We start from the raw sequence: 20,361 nt of genomic DNA, 5'->3' as shown, positions 1-20,361 counted from the left end.
TTGGGTGTCTTAGATCTGGTTTCTGTACTGAGAAGGCATACAAAGTACAAGCAGACAGATTGCTTAGGAAACTTTTACAATAATCCATGAGAGAGGTGCTGGTGGTTTGGACCAGGCATCTGCCAGTATAAGTAATGTGAACTACAGGTATATTTTGAAGGTAGACTTGACATGATTTGCTGAGGAAGTGATGAAGGATCAAAGAGAGAGAGAGAGAAGTCAGTGATTTTTTCAAGTTTCTTGGCCTGCATAAATAGATGGGACTGCTATTTTGATATGGGAAAGAGTGTAGAAAGAGCAAATTTGAGGGAAACCAACAACATGGAAATGTCAAGTAGGCAGTCAGGGTTATAAGTTTGGTTTTACAGAGAGGTCTGGACCAGAGATATAAATGTGGGAATTTGCAGAGAACATTTAAAATCATCAGAGGAAAAAGACCTTCCAAAAGAACAAGCATAGATAGAAAAGAAGTCCCGGGACTGAGCCCTGGGACAGCTTAATAGTGAAAGACTGGACATGAGAAAAACATAGCAAAAGAAACTAAGCAATGGCCAATTGAGTTGGAAGAAATATCAAAAGATTTGGTGTTGTAGAAGCCAGGTGAAAAGGTACTTCAACAAAATGGGGTGATCAATTGTGTTTAATTCTTTTGATAGGTGAAAAGGAGTCTGAAAATGAATGACCATTGGATTCAGCTATGTGGAAGTCATTAGTGACTCTGACTCTGAAAAAAGTATTGTCTTTGGAGAGGTGAAGGCAAAGAGTCTTACTAGAATGCATTCAAGAGAGAATGTGAAAAAAAAAAAGAAAAAAAAAGAGAATGTGAAAACAGGAGGAGGAGGTACAGACAACTCGAGGAGTTTTGTCATAAAGAGAAGTGGTGGTAGGTGAAGGAGAAGGCGGGTAAAGAAGGGTAGCTTTCTTTTCTTCTCTCTCTCTCTCTCAGTTGGTTGATTTTAAAGATGGAAGAAATTATAGTAGCTTTATATATCTACCTACACAGGTAGGTAGGGAGGTAGATATGGTGGTGGGAACTTGGGGAACCTCCCCTTTGACTTGCTTGTCTTTTCAGTTGTAAAGGAAGCATTGTCACCAACTGGTGAGTATAAGGGAAAACCTAGAGGAAGTTTAAGGAGAATAAAGGAATAATTATTTAGGAATGCCTTCATTCTTATTCAGTTGGTTTTTACCTGAAATGTCTGCCATTTACCCTATTTTAAATAGTGGGCCCAAATTTAATCCTGTTATCCCCCCCAGAAATCAAAATCTATCTCAACAAGGCTCACTTCTTACACTCAGGCCTCTTCATTTCTATAGGTCCCTGCTCATTTAGAAAACTTATAGAATGTTTCCTCCCAACTGGGATTTCACAGACTTGTAAATTCAGGCAAACTCTTGGATTCCAGGCTTCTTTCCAAAGTGCACCTATCCAATTCAAACAGGATTCACCACACATGATCAGTAAGGATCATGAAACTCAGGCTTACTCCTTGGTAGCTACTAGCTATCCTAGCATTCTCGAACCCCACAAAAATAAATCATTAACACTGTTTACATATTACCAAATTACAATGCAAAATCATACTCATACCCAAGTGAGATTTATGTTCATAGACTAAACTTAGAGGAAGAAGACTTGAAAGCTGCTTAATCTTATGCAGGATTTAATCCCATCATTATTTCACTATTGATGTCAGACGAGTTAATTCACCTATCTCAGATACCTAAACTAAAAAAAGAGAATAAGCAAAATCTTGTACGAAACCAAACAAATAAGAGCCAATACAACTTAGAATTATAGGAGTAAAAGGTTGGTCTTGACATCTGAAAATCAATTAATGTAATATATCTTGTTAAATAGGAAAAAAAAAACCCACAATAATCTTAATACAAAAAATATTCCACAAAAATAAACACCTTTTCATAATACACTCAACAAATTAGTAACAGAATGCAACTTCCCCAAACTAATAATGGGCATTCAGGAACCCTTTATTAAAAGCCATTACTGGGGCACCTGCCTGGGTGGCTCAGTGGGTTAAGCGTCCAACTTTTTATTTCGGCTCAGGTCATGATCTCAGGATTGTGAGATCAAGCCCTATGTCAGGCTCTGTGCTGGGCATGGAGCCTGCTTAAGATTCTCTCTTTCCCTCTCCCTCTGACCCTCAGCCCTCACTGTCCCACCCCACTTCACTCTCAATCTAAAAAAAGTGCCGTTATTAAAACCCACAGCTAACATCATACATAATAATGAAAGACCAAATGTTTTTACCCTAAGCCCAGAAACAAGACAAGGGTGTCACTCATCATTCCTATTCAACATGGTACTGGTTGTTCTACTCAGGGCAATTAGACAAGAATAAGGTATTCATACTGGAGAGGAAAAAATGATCTCTATTTGCAAGTAAGAAGATTATATATATATATATATATCCCAAGAAACCTCCTAAAAAACTATTAGAAGTAAAAAATAGGGATCCCTGGGTGGCGCAGCGGTTTAGCACGCCTGCCTTTGGCCCAGGGCGCGATCCTGGAGACCTGGGATCGAATCCCACGTCGGGCTCCCGGTGCATGGAGCCTGCTTCTCCCTCTGCCTATGTCTCTGCCTCTCTCTCTCTCTCTCTCTCTCTCTGTGTGTGACTATCATAAAATAAAAATTTAAAAAAAAAATGTTAAAAAAAAAAAGTAAAAAATAATTCAGGAAGGTTGCAGAATACAAGATCAAGATACAAAAATCAATTATATTTTCTATACACTTGTAATGAACAATCTGAAAATAAAATTAACAAAACAATTCTATTTAAAACAGCATCAAAAAGAATAAAATACTTTGGAATATATTTAACAAAATAAGTACACATTTTATGCTCTGAAAACTACATAACATTGTTGAAAGAAATTAAAATAAATAAACACATAGATTAACAGAACAGAGAGCTCAGAAATAAACCCCTGCATTAATGGTCCGTTAATTTTTGACAAGTGTCACATCAATTCAAAAGGGCAGGTAAGTTTTTTGAACAAATGGTGTTGGGACAACAAAAGAATGAAGTTGGACCCCTAACACTATACACAAAAACTAACTCAAAATAAATCACAGACCTAAATGCAAGAGCTAAAACTCTTAGAACACATAGGAGTGTATTAGGATTTGGTAATGGATTAGGTAGTGGTTAAAGCAACAAAAGAAAAGCCAGATGAATTGGAGTTCATCAAAATTAAGAGCTTTGGTGCCACAAAGGAAATCATCAAAAAAGTGAAAAAAACAAGCTCCAGAATGGGAGAAAATCTTTGCTAATCATGTTTGAGAAGGGGCCTGTATGTAGAATATACTACCCCTCGTAACTCAATTATCAAAAGATAAATAACCCAACTACAAAACAGGTAAAGGATCTGAAAAGATAGTTCTCCAAAGATATACAAAGGGCTGAAAAGCAAATGAAAAGATGCTCAACATTATTAGCCATTGGGAAAATGCAAATTAAAACCACTTTACACCCAGTTGGTGTAAGTTGAGGTACCACTTTACACCCAGTGGGATGGCTATAATCAAAGAGACAGGTAAGGACACATGTTGGTAAATGTGAAGAAATCTGAACCGTTATATACCATAGGCAGGAATATAAAATGGTGCAGCCACTTTGGAAAAGTTTTCAATTCCTCAAAATGTTCAACATAGAGCTACCAGGACCCAGCATATACACTCCTAGGTATTCATGCCCAAGAGAAATGAAAACATATGTCCATAGAAAAATTTGTCAATAAATGTTCATAGCAGCAGAATTCATAATAGCCAATTAATAGAAACAGCCCAAATGTTCATCAATTGCTGAATGAGTAAATAAAATGTGTTATCCACAGAGTGGATGGAGTATTACTGGGCAAAAAGAAGCAATGAAGTATTGATACATGTTGTAACATGGAAAAATCTTAAAAACATTCTACTACACCAAAAATTCTATATATCGTATGATTCCATTTATATGAAAAGTCCAGAACAGATGCATCTCTAGAGACAGAAAATAGGGTGGTGATTGCTTAAGGTTGTGGGTGGAGCGAACAGGAATGGAATAGGTGTAGAGTTTTCCTCCTTAAAATTTTTAATTGTGGTTTAAAAAAAGCCACATAATCTAAAATTTACCACTGTAATTGTTTTTAAGTGTACAGTTCAGTAGTATTAAGTAGATTCACATGATTGTAAAATAGGTCTCCACATCATTGTAAAATAGATCTCCGATAGTACTAAACAGATTGTAACATAGATTGCAAAAAGGAAACTCTACCCATTAAACAACTTCCTGTTTCCTCCTGCCCTCAGACCCTGGCGATGACTATTCTGTCTCTGTGACTTTGACTACTCTAAGTTCCTCATATAAGTGGAGTCATACTGTATTTGCCTTTTTGTGACTTTACTTCACTCAGCATAATATTTATTCTTAGTGCTCATCTATATTATAGCATGTTAGTATTTCTTTCCTTTTTAAGGCTGAATAATATTCCATTCTGTATGTGCATCACATTTTGTTTATACATTCATCTGCTGGCAGACACTGGGTTACTTCCACTTCTTGGCTATTGTGAATAATGTCACCATGAACATGGATATGCAAGGGTCTGTTCAAGATCCTGCTTCCGATTATTTTAGATACATACCAGAAGTGGGATTGCTGGATTATGGGGGCATCCCCTTAGAATGACAAGATGATTCTAAAATTTGACAGTGGCTGATAGTTGCACAATCCTAGAATATACTAAAAACCACTAAATTGTACATTTCAAATGGGTTAATTACATGGTATATGAATTATATCTCAATAAAACTGTTAAATACAACTCATTAATGCTGAATCATTGATATAATTAAAGATTTTGACTGAACTAGATTATTAATCTGGGTAAATAACCAGTCAATCTTGTCATACAGGTAAATTTTGACTCTTATTTTCAAAGACCTGGCTAGATGTTTAGGAGTTTTTTGAGACATAACTCAAGTGCTTCTTCAACACTAATTATTAGAGAAAACTAAGAAAAAGGAATTATCTGGGATCCCTGGGTGGCTCAGTGGTTTAGTGCTTGCCTTCAGCCCAGGGTGTGATCCTGGAGTTCCAGGATCAAGTCTCACATCAGGCTCCCTGCATGGAGCCTGCTTCTCCCTCTGCCTGTGTCTCTGCCTCTCTCTCTTTGTGTCTCTCATGACTAAATAATATCTTTAAAAAAAAGAAAAAGAAAAAGGAATTCTCAGTATCTTTAATTCAATACTAAGCTTTTTCATATTTTGCATCAGGAAATACTATGAAGAAATAAATTCATGCTAACAATAGCAATTTTTATTTTATCTGCACTGTAGGTATGCCATTCACCAGATTTTTAAAAGATAGGGATAAATAAGGCAGGACTTTACTCACTTTGACTTCAGATTTACTTTTTTTTTTTTTAAACATTTATTTATTTATTCATGAGTGACACACAGAGAGGCAGAGGCATAGGCAGAGAGAGAAGCAGGGTCCCTGCGGGGAACCTGATACAGGACTCGATTCTGGATTCCAGGATCACATCCTGAGTGGAAGGCAGATGCTCAACTGCTGAGCCACCCAGGCATCCCCAGATTTACTTTTTGGATAATGATTTCACATAGAAGATGCTCAAAAGACAGAGGGTTTATTCACTTTATTTTTACAATAGAAAATTATAAAATTAAAAAGTCTTAAGTCCAATGTCATTGAGTAGGGAAAGAGGTACTAAGTTTAAAAGCCAGGAGAGAAAAATCTTGAGAAAAAAATGTACATCAAATTCAGATTCTTCTCACTTCTAATTGTTATATACAACTAGAAAAGCTATCAGCAATACAGATGGCCACTGATGCTCAGAAACTCATTTCATCATCTTCTTTTTGGCTTTATCTAGACATTTTCAATCTTGTCAAGACTCAAAGTCAAGACTTTAAGAAAGACAAAATGAGAGAATCTCAAAGATTTCTCATGATCTCTTCTGACCAGAGCAGAGCTATTGGTCTGACTGATCATTTGAAAACAATGGACTCCATACAGTTCATGGCAAAAACACAGGTTTGGAGGTCAACTTTCAATTTCAGTTACAAGCAGAGACTGAAACAATGGTTATGATCTAGTTATAGAGATGACTGTCATATGTGACAGTCCTTCTTACCAGATTACACATTTTAACAGCTTTTCCTAAATAATCTCTCAGGGTTGATTTTAAGTGAAGAGTGAAACACTAACAATTGGATTCAGATTCTCATTACAGATTTTTCAAAGTCCGTCTGTGTGCAGAAGCCAAATTATGCATGGCGACTCGAAGAGCTGAGGTCCCCTCAGGCATATCACAGGAATTGATGACAGAATGCAGTGCCCGGGTATATGCTGCAAATAAAGGTTTGCACAGTGATGAATGAAATCAGATTCTAAACTACTCTCCCAATCTCCTTCCCATTAGTACTGCTTCTTTACCAAGTCTCATAGGTATTTTGTCTATTCATTGAATAAATATTTATTGAGCACTTAGTACACGCCAAGCACTCCATGAGGACAGAAAAGATAATGAAGAGAATGAACATACAAATTATTAAATTGCAGTGTAACACTCTCAAACTAGAGGCATATACAAAATATCATCACAGAAAGAAGTTCAGAATGAATGAAAAATACATCTAGGAAAAGATGGAAAAGATTTCCAGAAGTAGTAACATTTAGGATGGTCTTGAAGGATTAATAAGAGTAAAGGAAAGAAGGCCTTCTAGGCAGAAAAATACATAGTGTAAAAGGTATAAAAAAGTGATATGTACTGGAAATAGCAAGTTTGATAAGGCTCGAGTGTCACCTGGGGCCAGAGAGAAAATATGCCAATATGGCATACATTTTGTACTGTAATAGTGAACCCTCAAAGTTTTAGAATAGAGGAAGGGCATGATAAGATTTGTGTTTTTAAAATTTAACTCATGGAACTGATGAGAAACTTGTATCACACGGATGGGGCAGTAGGAGTACAAATACTGGCAGTATTTTTGGTGTGTACATGAAGCCTGTATTATCTCTACACTATGTACATCAATATATTTAAGGATGTCCTGGAAACAGAAACATTAGTGCTAATAAGAAGGACTCTGTATTCTCAAGCTGGAACTTCTGAATACAGAGTTTATATGGGTCCTCATATTCCTCAGTGTCACTCGGCATAACTGGGAGTCTAACATGGATATGGATGGTAATAAGTCTATCTTAAGTGTCATGAAAATTTTCGATAACAGGGAATTCAACTGGACAGAGGCCTAACTTAGATGGCCATAAAACAGAAGCTCTAGGGAATCCTGGGTAGCTCAGTGGTTGAGCATTTGCCTTCGGCTCAGGGCGTGCTCCCGGTCCTCACATCGGGCTCTCTACATATGGAGCCTGCTTCTCCCTCTGCCTATATTTCTGTCTCTCATGAATAAATAAATAAAATCTTAAAAAAAAAAAAAAGCTCTAATTTCTTCATTTATAGGAGAACCTGGAATCCAAGTCTCCCAACAGTGGAGTGGAAATATTTCCCTAGCATAAATGGAGACAAGAAGATAGCAGACCTCAAAAAGGATTATAACTCACTATAATTGTTTTTATTGCCTCAGAGTTGTTTTATAAGGGGTTATAACAGTCTCTGATATAAGTAAATACCCAATAAATGCTAACTTCCTATTATCACTACATTTATTGTTTAGTCTTTTTTTTTTTTTTTTTAATTGCCATCAGGCTCAATCATTCCTTTAAGAAGCTTACCTCTATGGTTTTTATAGAAAATACAATTGTTGGCACAGGTATCAGGATGAGCATCCCAAAAGTCAGGACCACAACAGCAGAGGGGAGGTAAAGTAATATTATACAGTCGCATTTTCTCCTGGATCTGGGCTCGCAGAGCTTCCATATATCTATAAAGATACAGTTTGATCAGGCAAAGTGAACCACTAGGAAGAGAATGAGCATGAGTTCCTATTTTACTACCGGCTTTAACCGTTAATACTATTTCACATCTCCATACCAATACAAAGACTTTATGCCAAACTTTTCAAAATACCTTTGGCATTCCTTTTCTCTCTGTTGTTGTTTTTCTCTGGCTCCTTTTATTTCCTCAAGTTGTAGCTGGGCTAGTATCTCACTCATCTTCTCTGAATATGGCTCTTCATGAAAGTTCATTCTTAGTATCCTCTGTTCTTCAGCATAACGCTGCTGCTCTTTTTTCTTCTTAATTCTGAGAACAAAATCATAACATGGTTAGGAATTTCATAAAATAATTATTGAGAATTAGCTTCTAGACCCAAATGATTCAAGGAATTCCCAGAGATAAGAGTCAGGAAACCAGTGTAACACCCTTAGAATAGCCTCAGAAATTCCTGCTGGCTTATCTGAATTTATTCTACAGCTCACATAAATATACAGCCTCTCAAATGCCAATGACCACTGGTTACATATAAAAAAGTTTTTCTGTAAGAATCCAAGTACAAAAGCTTTCTTACCTTAAACAACAAATAAATAGGTAAGTCAACCAACCCAACCAACTAACCAGACAAAACACAAAAACAATGGTTTTTATGGCTCTGGACATCAGGCAATGAGAAATAGTGATTCTTGATGGATGGTAAACAAATGAAGTGAGCCCAAAATTGCCCAAGCCTATTGCCTTGAAAGTTTCCAGGCAGCGGTACAAGGTGAGAGTGCGAAGGTAGAGGCTGGTAGCCTCCCTGAATTATGAAGATGGAGCTGAAGGTCCAGGGACACAAAGGCAACTAGAGTTCATAAGAGGGAACACTAGAAAGGAGAGAGCTGCTCAAGAGAGAAAACATGGAGATCTGTAGAGGGTCTCCTTCTAATACACAGCAGAGTACTCTGACTTATTTGAGGAAATAACCTGAGGCTAGGGACAGAATCATCAAAACAGGTAACAAGGAACATAGCCTTGTGCTCACACAGAGCTGGGAATAGTGCCTGTTCTCACCAATCAGACTTGAAAAACTCATAATACACAGGGCATTGGGTAGAGTTTTCAGGATGATCTTACCTCCACAGTGGGGAATAATGATTAGTCCTCAGCTGAGCACTGCACCAGACACAACCTAGTAAATCATAAAAGCAAAGCCCCAAAGTAATTTAATTGCACCCCAAAAGCTCAGAAAAATTTGTAAGAATATAGAGATATCTAGCAACCAACAAGGTAAAATTCACAATGCTTGACATCTAATCAAAGATTACCAAGCATGTTGGGATGCCTGGGTGGCTCAGTGGTTGAGTGTCTGCCTTTGGCTCAAGGTGTGATCCCGGAGTCCCAGGATTGAGTCCCACATCGGGCTTCCTGCGTGGAGCCTACTTCTCCCTCTGCCTGTGTCTCTACCTCTCTCTCTCTCTCTGTGTCTCTCATGAATAAATATATAAAATCTTAAAAAAAAAAAAAAAAGATTACCAAGCATGCAAAAAAGCAGGAAAACATATTCATAATGAAAAGAATAACCAATCGGGAAAAAAAAATGACCAATCGGAATCAACCTAGAACTGAGTTATTAGAATTAACACAGGAACACATTAGAACAGTTATTATGTCTACATTTTATGCGTTCAAAAAGTTAAGATATAAAAAAGACAAATCAAACTTTTTGAGGTGAAAACTACAATTTCTGAAATGAAAAATACACAGGACAATAAGCCTATATCTAATGGAATCAAGAAGTAATAACCTTTCAAAACAGAAAGCACCAGGCCCACATGGGTTTGTAGAAGAAATTATACCAGTTCTCTACAATCTTCTTTCAGAGGACAGAAACAGAAAGAATATTTAACTCATTCTATAAAGAGGCCAGCACTAACCTAATAAGAAAACCAGACAAAGATATTACAGGAAAAGAAAACTAGAGGGATGTCTGGGTGGCTCAGTCAATTAAGTGTCTGCCTTCAGTTCAGGTCATGATCTCAGGGTCCTGGGATTAAGCCTCGCATTGGGCTTCCTGCTCTATGAGGAGTCTGCTTCTCCTCTCCCCCTGCCCGCACCCTGTTTGTACTCTCTCTGCCTCTCTCTCAAATAAATAAATAAAATCTTAAAAAAAAAAACCTAGAGACCAGTATTTCTCAGGAACACAGAGACAAAAATTCTCAAAAGTCGAAACCAACAATGTATAAAAAGAATTATATGCCAAGACCAAATGGGACTTATCCCAGGAATGCAAGGCTGGTTCAACATGAGAAAACAAAACAAAACAAAACAATGTAATCTATCACATCAACAGGCTAAGTAAGAAAAAGCACATGGCCCTACAGATATATGCAAAAAAGCATTGGACAAGATCCATCACCATTTGTGATACTCTTGGTAAAGTAGAAATAAAAGGAACTTCCTAACCTTGATAAAGAGTATCTACAAAAAACCTACAGCTAGGGCAGCCCCGGTGGCTCGGTGGTTTAGCACTGCCTTCAGCCCAGGGCAGGATCTTGGAGACCCAGGATCGAGTCCTGCGTCAGGCTCTCTGTGTGGAGCCTGCTTCTCCCTCTGCCTATCTCTATGTTCTCAAGAATAAATAAATAAAAAATCTTAAAAAAAAAAAAAAAACCTACAGCTAACATCATACTCAAAAAAAATGATGAAACGATAAACCTGCCCACTAGACTCAGGAATAAGGCAAGACTGTCTCCTCTCACCATTCCTTTTCAACACGGTACTGAAAGTGTTACTGAAATGCAATAAGACAAGAAAAGGAAATACAAGAGAAACAGATTGGGAAGGAAAATAAAAAGCTGTCTTTGTTTCCAGATGACATGATAGTCTATGTTCTTCCCAACCTGATCTTACAGATTCAATGCAATTCCAATAAAAATCCTAACAAGTCATTTTATAGATATTCACAAACTGATTCTAAAGTTTATATGGAGAGGCAAAATTCCCAGAATAGCCAACATAATACTGAAGGGAAAAAACAAAGTTGGAAGATACACACTACTCAACTTCAAGATTTATTACAAAGCCAAGTAACAAGACAATGTGGTATTGGTGGGAGAACAGACAAATAGAACAGGATGGAACAAAAAGTCCAGAATAGGCCCACCTTAATATAGTCATTGACCTTTGACAAAGAAGCAAAGGCAATGCAATGGCACAAAGACAGTCTCTTCAACAAATGGTGCAGGAACAACTGAATATCCATGTGCAAAAAATGAATCTAGACATAGATAGACCTTATACTCCTCACAGAATTAACTCATAAAAGGGTCACAGAATTAACTGTAAAACACAAAACTACAAAACTCCTAGAAGATAACTTAGGAGAAAATCTACATGACTTTGTGTATGATGTTTGAGATACAACATCAAAAGTATGATCCATAAAGGAAATAACTGTTAAGCTAGGCTCCATTAAAATCAGAAACTTCCAATAAAAAAAAAAAAATCAGAAACTTCTGCTCTGCAAAAGGCACCGTCAAAAGAATGAGAAGACAAGCCACAGACTGGGAGAAAATACTTGCAGAACATATCTGATAAGACTATTAACCAAAAATACAAAGAACTCTTATAACTCAATGATAAGAAAACAAATCTGATTTTAAAATGAGCCAAAGACCTGAACAGACACCTCAGCAAAGAATACAGTGTTGGCCCTGAACAACACTAGTCTGAACTGCATGCATCCACTTACATGTGGATTTCTTTTTATTTCTGTTTCTTATGATTTCCTTAGTAACATTTTCTTTTGTCTTACTTTATTGTAAGAATATAGTATATAATATACATTATATAAAACGTGTTAATCAGCTATGTTGATTATGTAATTGTGAAGGCTTCTAGTCAACAACAGACTATTAGCAGTCAAGTCTTGGGAGTGTTAAAAGTTACATGTGGATTTCTGACAGTGTAGAATATAACTGCCTCTAACTCCCATGTTGTTCAAAGGTCCTACGATTATGGGATTGTGCCTTCGTGATGAGAGAGTGAGTGAATTACTGACTGACTGACTGAATGGTCAGGTTGCCCTTTGGTGAACATTAATATGGAATACAAATATCTTCCTATCTTTTGCCCAGAAAGGTCTGTACATTAACCTCTTCCCCAGACCTTTTCACCAACTTTCCAATAACATTCCTTTCTTTTTTTCTTTTTTTTTTTTTTTTAATAACATTCCTTTCAACCAAACCACTGACCACAGCCCACGGATCAACATGAACTCTTACCTTTCTATAAGCATAAAAGTTTAGGTTAAGTGAATGGTAATAGATCTTAGATCACCAAAACAGTCATAATGGCCATTCAAGCAATTCCCAGACTTGAGCCAATTTACAGAATGAGAACCTCTTGAATGAAGTGGAGTCCAGGCTCCCCTGAGAAAGGACCTTGCTACATTGCCAAAATTTTATACTGTTAATCTACTAGCCAGATGCCACAGGTCTCTGTGAGTCAGACTCCTGTGATTATTGCTTTGGCTCCGTTGTCCAGTTATAGTAACCACATTCCTCTTGTCCTACCACGCCAGAACCACACCATCTCTACTGCATCAGGGATCCCAGTTTGATCGTTGCAGTTCCTATTATAATGTTTGGATTACAGAGAAGAATGGTCACAGAACTCTTCAAGGATGCTGAAGTTCCCCTCACAAATTCCTCACAGTGGCAATGTAATTCCTCTTGACCCTCCTAGAGTTGGGAACACATCTTATCTAAGTCCATTCTAACATACCAATCTCCCTAAGCTTTCGGATACCTTCATCTACAATATGCCAAAGCTGTTCTGGCAGTTAACTTCATTTTGTGTAGGTTACCTTTGGGTATATGGTTTAGTCAACCAACCAAACTGTTAAAGACCTCTAACCCTTCAATCTTAAACTCTGAATTTGGAGTCTCTGCTGAGTGGGCCCATACCAATAAGTCTGACTCAACTTTATATTCCATCCACCATGATCCTATCCTTTTTATCACCTAGTCTACACATACTCCCCAGATTTCTCTATGTATAAGTTGAAAAATAATGTAGTTTTCTTAGAGTGTAGTGTAGCTCCTCATAGGTCACACTTTGTACCTCCCTTGGGGCCTACTGGGACTTGAGTCTAGTTATAGGTTGAGAAACTAAGAGTGCTAGTAGGGGAAGCAAATTAATACAGGCCCAAATCAGGGCAGAGGCTACCAGGATGGGTAGGAGGGCGTGACAGTTATTTTTATGTCTCAACTTGATTTCAAGGATCACGGGACGCACATTATTCTGGGTAACTCCATGAAGATGTTTTTGGATGAGATTAACGTCGAAATCAGTAGATGACATAAAGTAGATTGCCTTCTCTAATGTGGGTGGGCCTCATCCAATCAGTTGAAGGACTGAATAGGACAAAAAGGCAGAACCTCCCAAGAGTAAGAGGGACCCTGACTGGCCTGAGCTAAGATATCAGCCTTTTCTTGACTTTAGACTCAAACTGAAATATTGGCTCTTCGTGAATATTAGGCCTGCCAGCCTTTGTTGTTGTTTTTTAAAGTTTATTTATTTAATTTACTTTTTTAAAAAAGATTTTATTTATTTATTCATGAGATACACAGAGAGAGGGAGAGAGAGGGAGAGACACAGGCAGAGGGAGAAGCAGGCTCCATGCAGGGAGCCTGACGTGGGACTCAATCCTGGGTCTCCAGGATCACACCCTAGGCTGGAGGCAGGTGCCAAATCGCTGAGCCACCCAGGGATTCCCCTATTTACATTTTTTTTTATTTACTTATTTTTAAGTAATTTCTACACCCAACATGGGGCTGGAACTCATGACCCTGAGATCAAGAGTCACATGCTCTACTGACTGAGCCAGCCAAGCCCCCCAAGCCTGCCAGCCTTTGAATGGAAACTACACCATTAGCTCTCCCAGTTCTGACTGCAACTAAACCATTAAGTCTCCTAGGTCTCCAGCTTGTAGATCTTGGGACTTGCCAATCTCAGTAATAGCGTGAGCCAAATCTTTAAAATAAATCCTATACACACATAGTTTATATGTACACTGACTGTTAATGTCATATACAGCATATATGTACACACACACACACACACACACACACACAATCAGTTGTGTTTCTCTGGAGAATCCTGACTAATATAGAGGGAAAGAATGAGAGAGACATTAAAATGAAAGAATACCTTTCAGCAACTGATAAAATACAAATTTGGAGGATGGGGAAAAGAGACAAGGAAACTCAGCCAGAGGACAATGGGGTTGAGATAAGTAAGTGAAGAAGATATACAGGTTTGAAGGAGACAGTGCATCTGATATACCCAGCCTGAGTTTGAAAGGCATAGGATACACCCAGGGGCACATGTATAGGTTCCTGGAGGGAACTTAGGACTAGTTCTCGGAAAACAGGTCTAGTCATGAGAAAGCAATGGGAGTCATCTCTACAGAGAACTGAAATTTTAGAGTGAATGAGGCCATGTAGATTATTTTAAAGATCCTAACCAGCTCTGACTCTACGATGAGTCTGAATTTTGGGATTATAACAGTCCTGCTTCTGATATTCTTAAAGGTACCTTGGCACCTATTCTTTTCACAACTTATAGGTTGATATTGCTGATTAGTGCTTCAGAGACCACTGCTGGAATCTCTCCCACACCATCCCTGTTAGACGGTTACCCTGTAACTACTAATGCCTACAGGGACGGGAAGCTCACTGCTTCATAATCTGCCCATTTCTCTTTAGTCTGAAAGAAAAAAAGGCTGATTCTTGAGAGAAGGCTAGACTAAAAGGGAGTTAGGGGGGAAGATTAACCAGTAAAATGGAGGAAGCAGTAGGTTGGTATCAGGGAAATGAAAGGAGGGGGTAAATCAAGAAGCTACAGGAGAGTTATGACATAGGCTCCTGGTGTTATAGATGAAGAGGCCCCTGGAAGTTGAGAAGAGGATGACTCCAAAGGAGGGGCAGACACTGAAGTCAGATCCCAGTGGATAAAGATAGGCTTGGTGAGAGGAGTAAGAGTGTTGACTTTGCATTTCCCCTCCAGCAGCAAGGTGCATTTGAGCCTTTCTTGGTACTTGTAAATGGTGAACCCATTTCTATTTTGAATACTTGACTACATGAATACAATTTAGAAAGTAGGTGTAAAAAAATCTACCTTTGAATGACTGCTTGATAAAGTGGGATGTATTTTGCAGATACAATTTTATTATGGCTCACATTCATACACAATTAGGCTAGAGTCATCTGTTGCTGCATCACCAATCATCCCTACAACTTAATGGCAGGAAACAACAAAAAATACTTATCCCATTGTTTTTGTGGGTCAGGAATGCAAAGGACAGTGAGGACAGCTTATCTCTGTTCCATGATGTCTGGGCCTCAGCTGAGACTCAAATGCTGAGGAGCTAGAATCATCTGAAAGCTTAACTGAGATTGGATCTGTTTCCATGAATGGCTCATTCATGTGCCTGGCAAGTTCATGCTGGAAGTTGGTTCCTCCTGACATGATCTCCACAGTGTTGCTTGAATGTCCTCACAACAGGGTGTCTGGCTTCCCAGAGTGAGCAATGCAAGGGCTCAAGGTGGAAGCTGCAATTTCTGTTAATGATCTTGCCTGGGAAGCCACACACCATCAGTGCGATCCTCTATTGGTCACATGGGTCAGTCTCTTCATTGTGTGAGGGGACTATGCAAAGGTGTGAATACCAAGAGATGTGGATCATTAAGGGCCACCTTGGAGGCTGGCTGCTGCATCTGGCATGACAGAGGTCAGTTAAAGCCAGATCAGATCACTACTGACAGAACACTAAAGCGCAGGCAACTGTCAGAGGCCCAAGCCTAACGGAGGTGGTTCATTGTCCTGGCTACTCTAGCCGTGGGGTCTAATAGAAGCTGTTCTTGGTCTATCAGGTTTGTCATCAACCCAATCCAATAACCTTCCATGGGTGGAGAGTTTATAATTTCCCAAAAGTGAAGCATTAGATGGGATCTTCAAAGCAAAGCCACACAAAGCTGCTTTGCTGGGCTGGATAAACTCTTGCTCGACACATGTCTATGGGATGCACAGTTTCTGGATGCACATTTTCTGTGGCTGCTAATGAATTTAGAGCTGAGTGGGAAGGGGTAGTGAAACAACAGCAGGGCTTCAAAAATGATTCTCCATAGAGCAAGGCTAAAAAGAAATCTATATTGACATAGTAGATTTACATGAAAATAGTCTTTCCACTCTTTGTAAACAGCCATAAATAAGGATAAGCAGTGACATGCAACACTTTGCAGGAGCCAGCAGGAGTTTCTGCTCTGGCACACTATATGGTTTCATGCTGGAGCACCTCTGCAGTTATTCTGCTGACCCGCAGGACAACTGAAAGCCTAACATTTTTCCTTCTCATCACCTCCTACATCCCCTGGTGGGAGCTTTCCTGCCATTTTCCTTTCCAGATGGAATGACGTGGCTTGGAACAGCCTAGACAGCTTGTCCTGAACAGAAGGGCAGAGAAAACCAGTGGACAGAATGTGACAGGGCTCGGGAAACAAGGGAGAGATACCGAGGCGCCAAAAGTACAGCTGCCCCACTAGAGAAGTGTTGCCTAGAACCCTCTCTCTTCTTGGGCAGGAGCACCTCAGACAGGAGGAGTGCCCCTGTTCTCAATGGAGCTCACTAAAGCTGAGACTTGCTGCTACTGAACAGCTAAGTCAAGGTGGAAAGGAAGGGATCTTCCCTCCAGGAAAACAAGGGCTTCTGTTTCCATTACACAGCTTTTGTTATTATCATGTTATGTGACCAGGGCAAGTCTCAATCTTTCCACCTGTAGTTTCATCTGTGGATAAGAATAATCCGCTTCTCTGGAACTGAGACATGTAGTTACTAAGTGCAAAAGGAATGAGTAAATATTCACTAAACTCCAAAACACCATTAGGTGAAAGGCTTCAAAGGGGAAACTGGGCAAAAGTGTTATTTTGCTCTCCAATAATTCCCTTGGCTTCCTTCAGAGCTGTGTGGCATTAAGACAGGGCCACGGGCTTGGGAGCCAAATGCCTGGACACCTGCTTGCTCTACCTTACTATGTTTCTGGAACATAGTGCTCCCCAGGGAGCCTGCCACTTTAAAATAAGGGACTTGGGGGCAGCCCCGGTGGTGCAGTGGTTTAGCGCCGCCTGCAGCCTGGGGTGTGATCCTGGAGACCCGGGATCGAGTCCCACATCGGGCTCCCTGCATGGAGCCTGCTTTTCCCTCTGTGTCTCTGCCTCTCTCTCTCTCTCTGAATAAATTTTTTAAAAAGGGGCGGGTGGAGGACTTGTTCAGTGACCTCTGTATAGTGCTTTCTGCTCTGGTCTTCATGACCTTGAGTTTAAAGACTAGAACGGCCACATGGTGCCTTGTGGACTGTGGACCAGATGGACACCTGAACTCTCCCCCCACGTCTTCAGGAGAGCTCAGAAATTAACCCATCCCATTTCTTTACCTTTACTATATGACTGATCTTGTAAACTCTATCAGTCCCCTGCCTCACCCAGACCAATTGAATAAGGATCTGAGGGTGGAGTCCCTGCTTAGATATAGTTTAGAAACCTCTGTAGGTGGATTCAAATGTGCATTCAAAGCTAAAATCATTTAGCCCATCATCATTTACAGCTCTCAGCACAGAGGCTCAGGGGCAGGCACTGGCCCAAACACGCTGTTAGTTAGCAGCATAGTTAGAAGTGGACCTCAAAGCTTGTGAACCTGAATCTCTGAAAAGTACCTAGAAGGGACTTAGAGAATCTCTATCTCCCCCATCTGTGGAAACCTTGGGTTTCCGCAATAAAAATCATCCTAGATCCCAAAGGTCACAATGGAGAGACACTTCCACAGCAGGAGAGCAGCTGGACCACATACTGACTAACTTTCTGAGAATCACCCTGACGTTGGCGATCTCACTAATCACAGGTGCTACATCAAGCTGCTATCAACTACAAGACCTCTAATTTAAATTTTAGCCTTGCTGAAAGGGACAACTGATGCAAAGTAGCCACAGAAAGTCACACATAACAAGAAAATCTGCTCCTGCTTTAGTTCATTTGTCTTCTGAGAGGAAGGCTGGTTGGTTGCCTCTATGCCTAGACCCACATGGTCAGGCCATTTCTTTTTCCAGCAGACCAGAAAGTTCCATGAGGCCCATCACAGTCTGTGAAGTCAGAGCCAAGGAGAAAGACCAGGAATCAGATTAAGGTCCATCTTGTACATTCAAGTTTCCTCTCCTGCTGACGTGAAAGGGCCACCCTCTCTGCAGCCCCACATCTCCCACAGCTGTCTCACACACTGGTCCCCTCCTCCCCTTTCAGCAAATGCATTGAAAGCAAGTAGCAGAAGGGAGGTTTTGCTATATTCTGTTTCATCATTTCCTGGGTAAGTGACCCAAGATTCAGTCACAACAGAAAGAATTGCTGGTCCTAGTCAGCAGATCTGGATGGGGGTTTTGAGTGTTTGGTCTTGCTACAAGACCTTGGGTCTATCCCTTAACTCCTCTGAGCTTTTGGCACCTCAACTTAAAAACAGGGATCTAGAACCCCACCCCGTCTACCTCTCAGGATTGTGACAGAGATCAGTCTCACTAATGTACGTGAGAAGGATCTTTGTAAGCTGTAGAGACTGCTTGGGTGGGGAGCCTTATTAGGGAATTGAGCCTTGGATAGGAGTACAAATACTCTAAAGGATTGACTTTTCAGAGAAGCAGAATATTCTGTTAACCAAACCACTTTGGAGTTGAGAAATAGCTTCAAGGGATCCTTGCCTAGGTCTACAGGAGAACATCCCTAGTATTTATGGGTTCCCTGAGGGCGTACAACGGGGCTTATTGAGGAAGGCTTCAGCACAGACCCTGTTCTCTCCTGGGTGACAGAAGCTGTCCCAGAGACAATGCCTCCTAAGGAAAGCTACACACTGTGTTGCTGCCAACCAAACGTGATGATCTGCACTACGGTCATTCATTGTGCCTAGTACATGGGAGATGTCCATAAATATTTGTTGAATGAATTGACTTCCATGTAAGCTAGTGCCCATGCTAATCCCATACTCTCTTGAGACCTGCAACTTGTCAGGGCAGATATAGCTCATTACTGAGGATTAAATTAGAAGAAAAAAAGAAATAACCAAACAAATCTAATTATAGAATTATATATATTCATTGTAACTAAGAAGTCGGCATTACAGGTATGTACAACACATACACAACAAAAAGAAATAACACAATTCAGTTTCATAAAACTTTTCTAGTGACAGTTATTAATGAGCCCCAAACCATGCTGGGCATTGCTGTAGGCAGAATATAGAAAGAAATGACCTACAGTGTTAGAACTGAGGTGAAAGGCCCCATGGTGATTGAGGGATTGGGCGGAGTCAGGAAGGATTTGAGGAGGGGGTGACATCTGATGTAGCAGAGAAGGGGAACTAAGAGAACCATCCAACCAGGGAATCATGTGACAAGTGGAAACTCTAGAGCATATGATGATTAATTCACAACAGCAACTGCTTACTGAGGAGTGGCTATGTGTGGGAACTATGCTAAATGCTTTACAGACAGTATCTCATTTGCTCCGCATGTTAACTCCATGAAGGAGGTATTTTTATTCCCATTCTATATATGAGAAAACTGGATTTCGGATGGCCACAACGTTGGAACCGGCAGGAACAGGATTCAGACACTGGTCTCACTCATGCCCTCCCCCACCACCCCTCAGTCCTTGTTCTCATGTAGTACAGCATGCACAGAATTAATTATTCATGGAGCAACAGGTATATTGGAAGAAAAGATAGGATGAGGACAAATCATGTAATTTTTTTCATGGATTCTGAGGTGCCTTTATTGAACATAGAGGCGGGGGAGGGGAGCCACAGAAGGGAAAGGCGGGGAAGAACAAGATTCGAATTGTGCTCTGAGATCACTCCAGCAGCCATAGAGGGAGTGGTCTAGAGACCACTTAAGAGGCTGTGACCAGGGATCCCTAGGTGGCGTAACGGTTTGGCGCCTGCCTTTGGCCCAGGGCGCGATCCTGGAGACCCGGGATCGAATCCCACATCGGGCTCCCGGTGTATGGAGCCTGCTTCTCCCTCTGCCTATGTCTCTGCCTCTCTCTCTCTCTCTCTCTCTGTGACTATCATAAATAAATAAATAAAAATTAAAAAAAAAAAAAAAAGAGGCTGTGACCATGATCCAGGCTTGGGGTAAGAGAATCACTGCTTGTCATCAAGCTCTGCCTTCAGAGTGTGGTCCCAGGAACAGCAGCCTCCTCATCACCTTGAGCTTGTGAGAAATGCAGACTCTTGAGCCCCACCCGGACCTACTGAATTAGAATCTTTATTTTAACATGATGCCCATGGGGATCCCTGGGTGGCTCAGCGGTTTGGCGCCTGCCTTTGGCCCAGGGCGCGATCCTGGAGTCC

At 40.1% G+C, this 20,361-nt stretch overlaps 1 protein-coding gene across 20 annotated transcripts in view; it reads right to left on the bottom strand.

Moving 5' to 3' along the window:
* Positions 1-5,652: 5,652 nt before the first annotated feature.
* Positions 5,653-20,361, bottom strand: part of CCDC15 (coiled-coil domain containing 15) — an 80,307-nt gene continuing 65,598 nt past the window's right edge. For 15 of the 20 annotated variants that reach the window (XM_072822543.1, XM_072822530.1, XM_072822534.1 and 12 more), the window contains 3 exons: positions 8,065-8,238; positions 7,770-7,918; positions 5,653-6,380 (listed from right to left, as the gene is read on the bottom strand). In XM_072822543.1, coding sequence (XP_072678644.1) covers positions 6,259-6,380; positions 7,770-7,918; positions 8,065-8,238 — 445 coding nt within the window. In that variant the 3' untranslated portion in view covers positions 5,653-6,258. Of the gene's footprint in view, positions 6,381-7,769; positions 7,919-8,064; positions 8,239-9,045; positions 9,101-20,361 lie in introns of those variants that run through there. The other 5 variants (XR_012028816.1, XR_012028818.1, XR_012028817.1 and 2 more) reach the window with 3 other exon arrangements.

The sequence above is a fragment of the Canis lupus genome, chromosome 3 (assembly GCF_048164855.1).
Source record: "Canis lupus baileyi chromosome 3, mCanLup2.hap1, whole genome shotgun sequence".
NCBI classification, from domain to species: domain Eukaryota; kingdom Metazoa; phylum Chordata; class Mammalia; order Carnivora; family Canidae; genus Canis; species Canis lupus.
The sequence above is the reverse complement of the archived record's forward strand: the minus strand, read 5'-3'. Positions and strand labels throughout refer to the sequence as shown.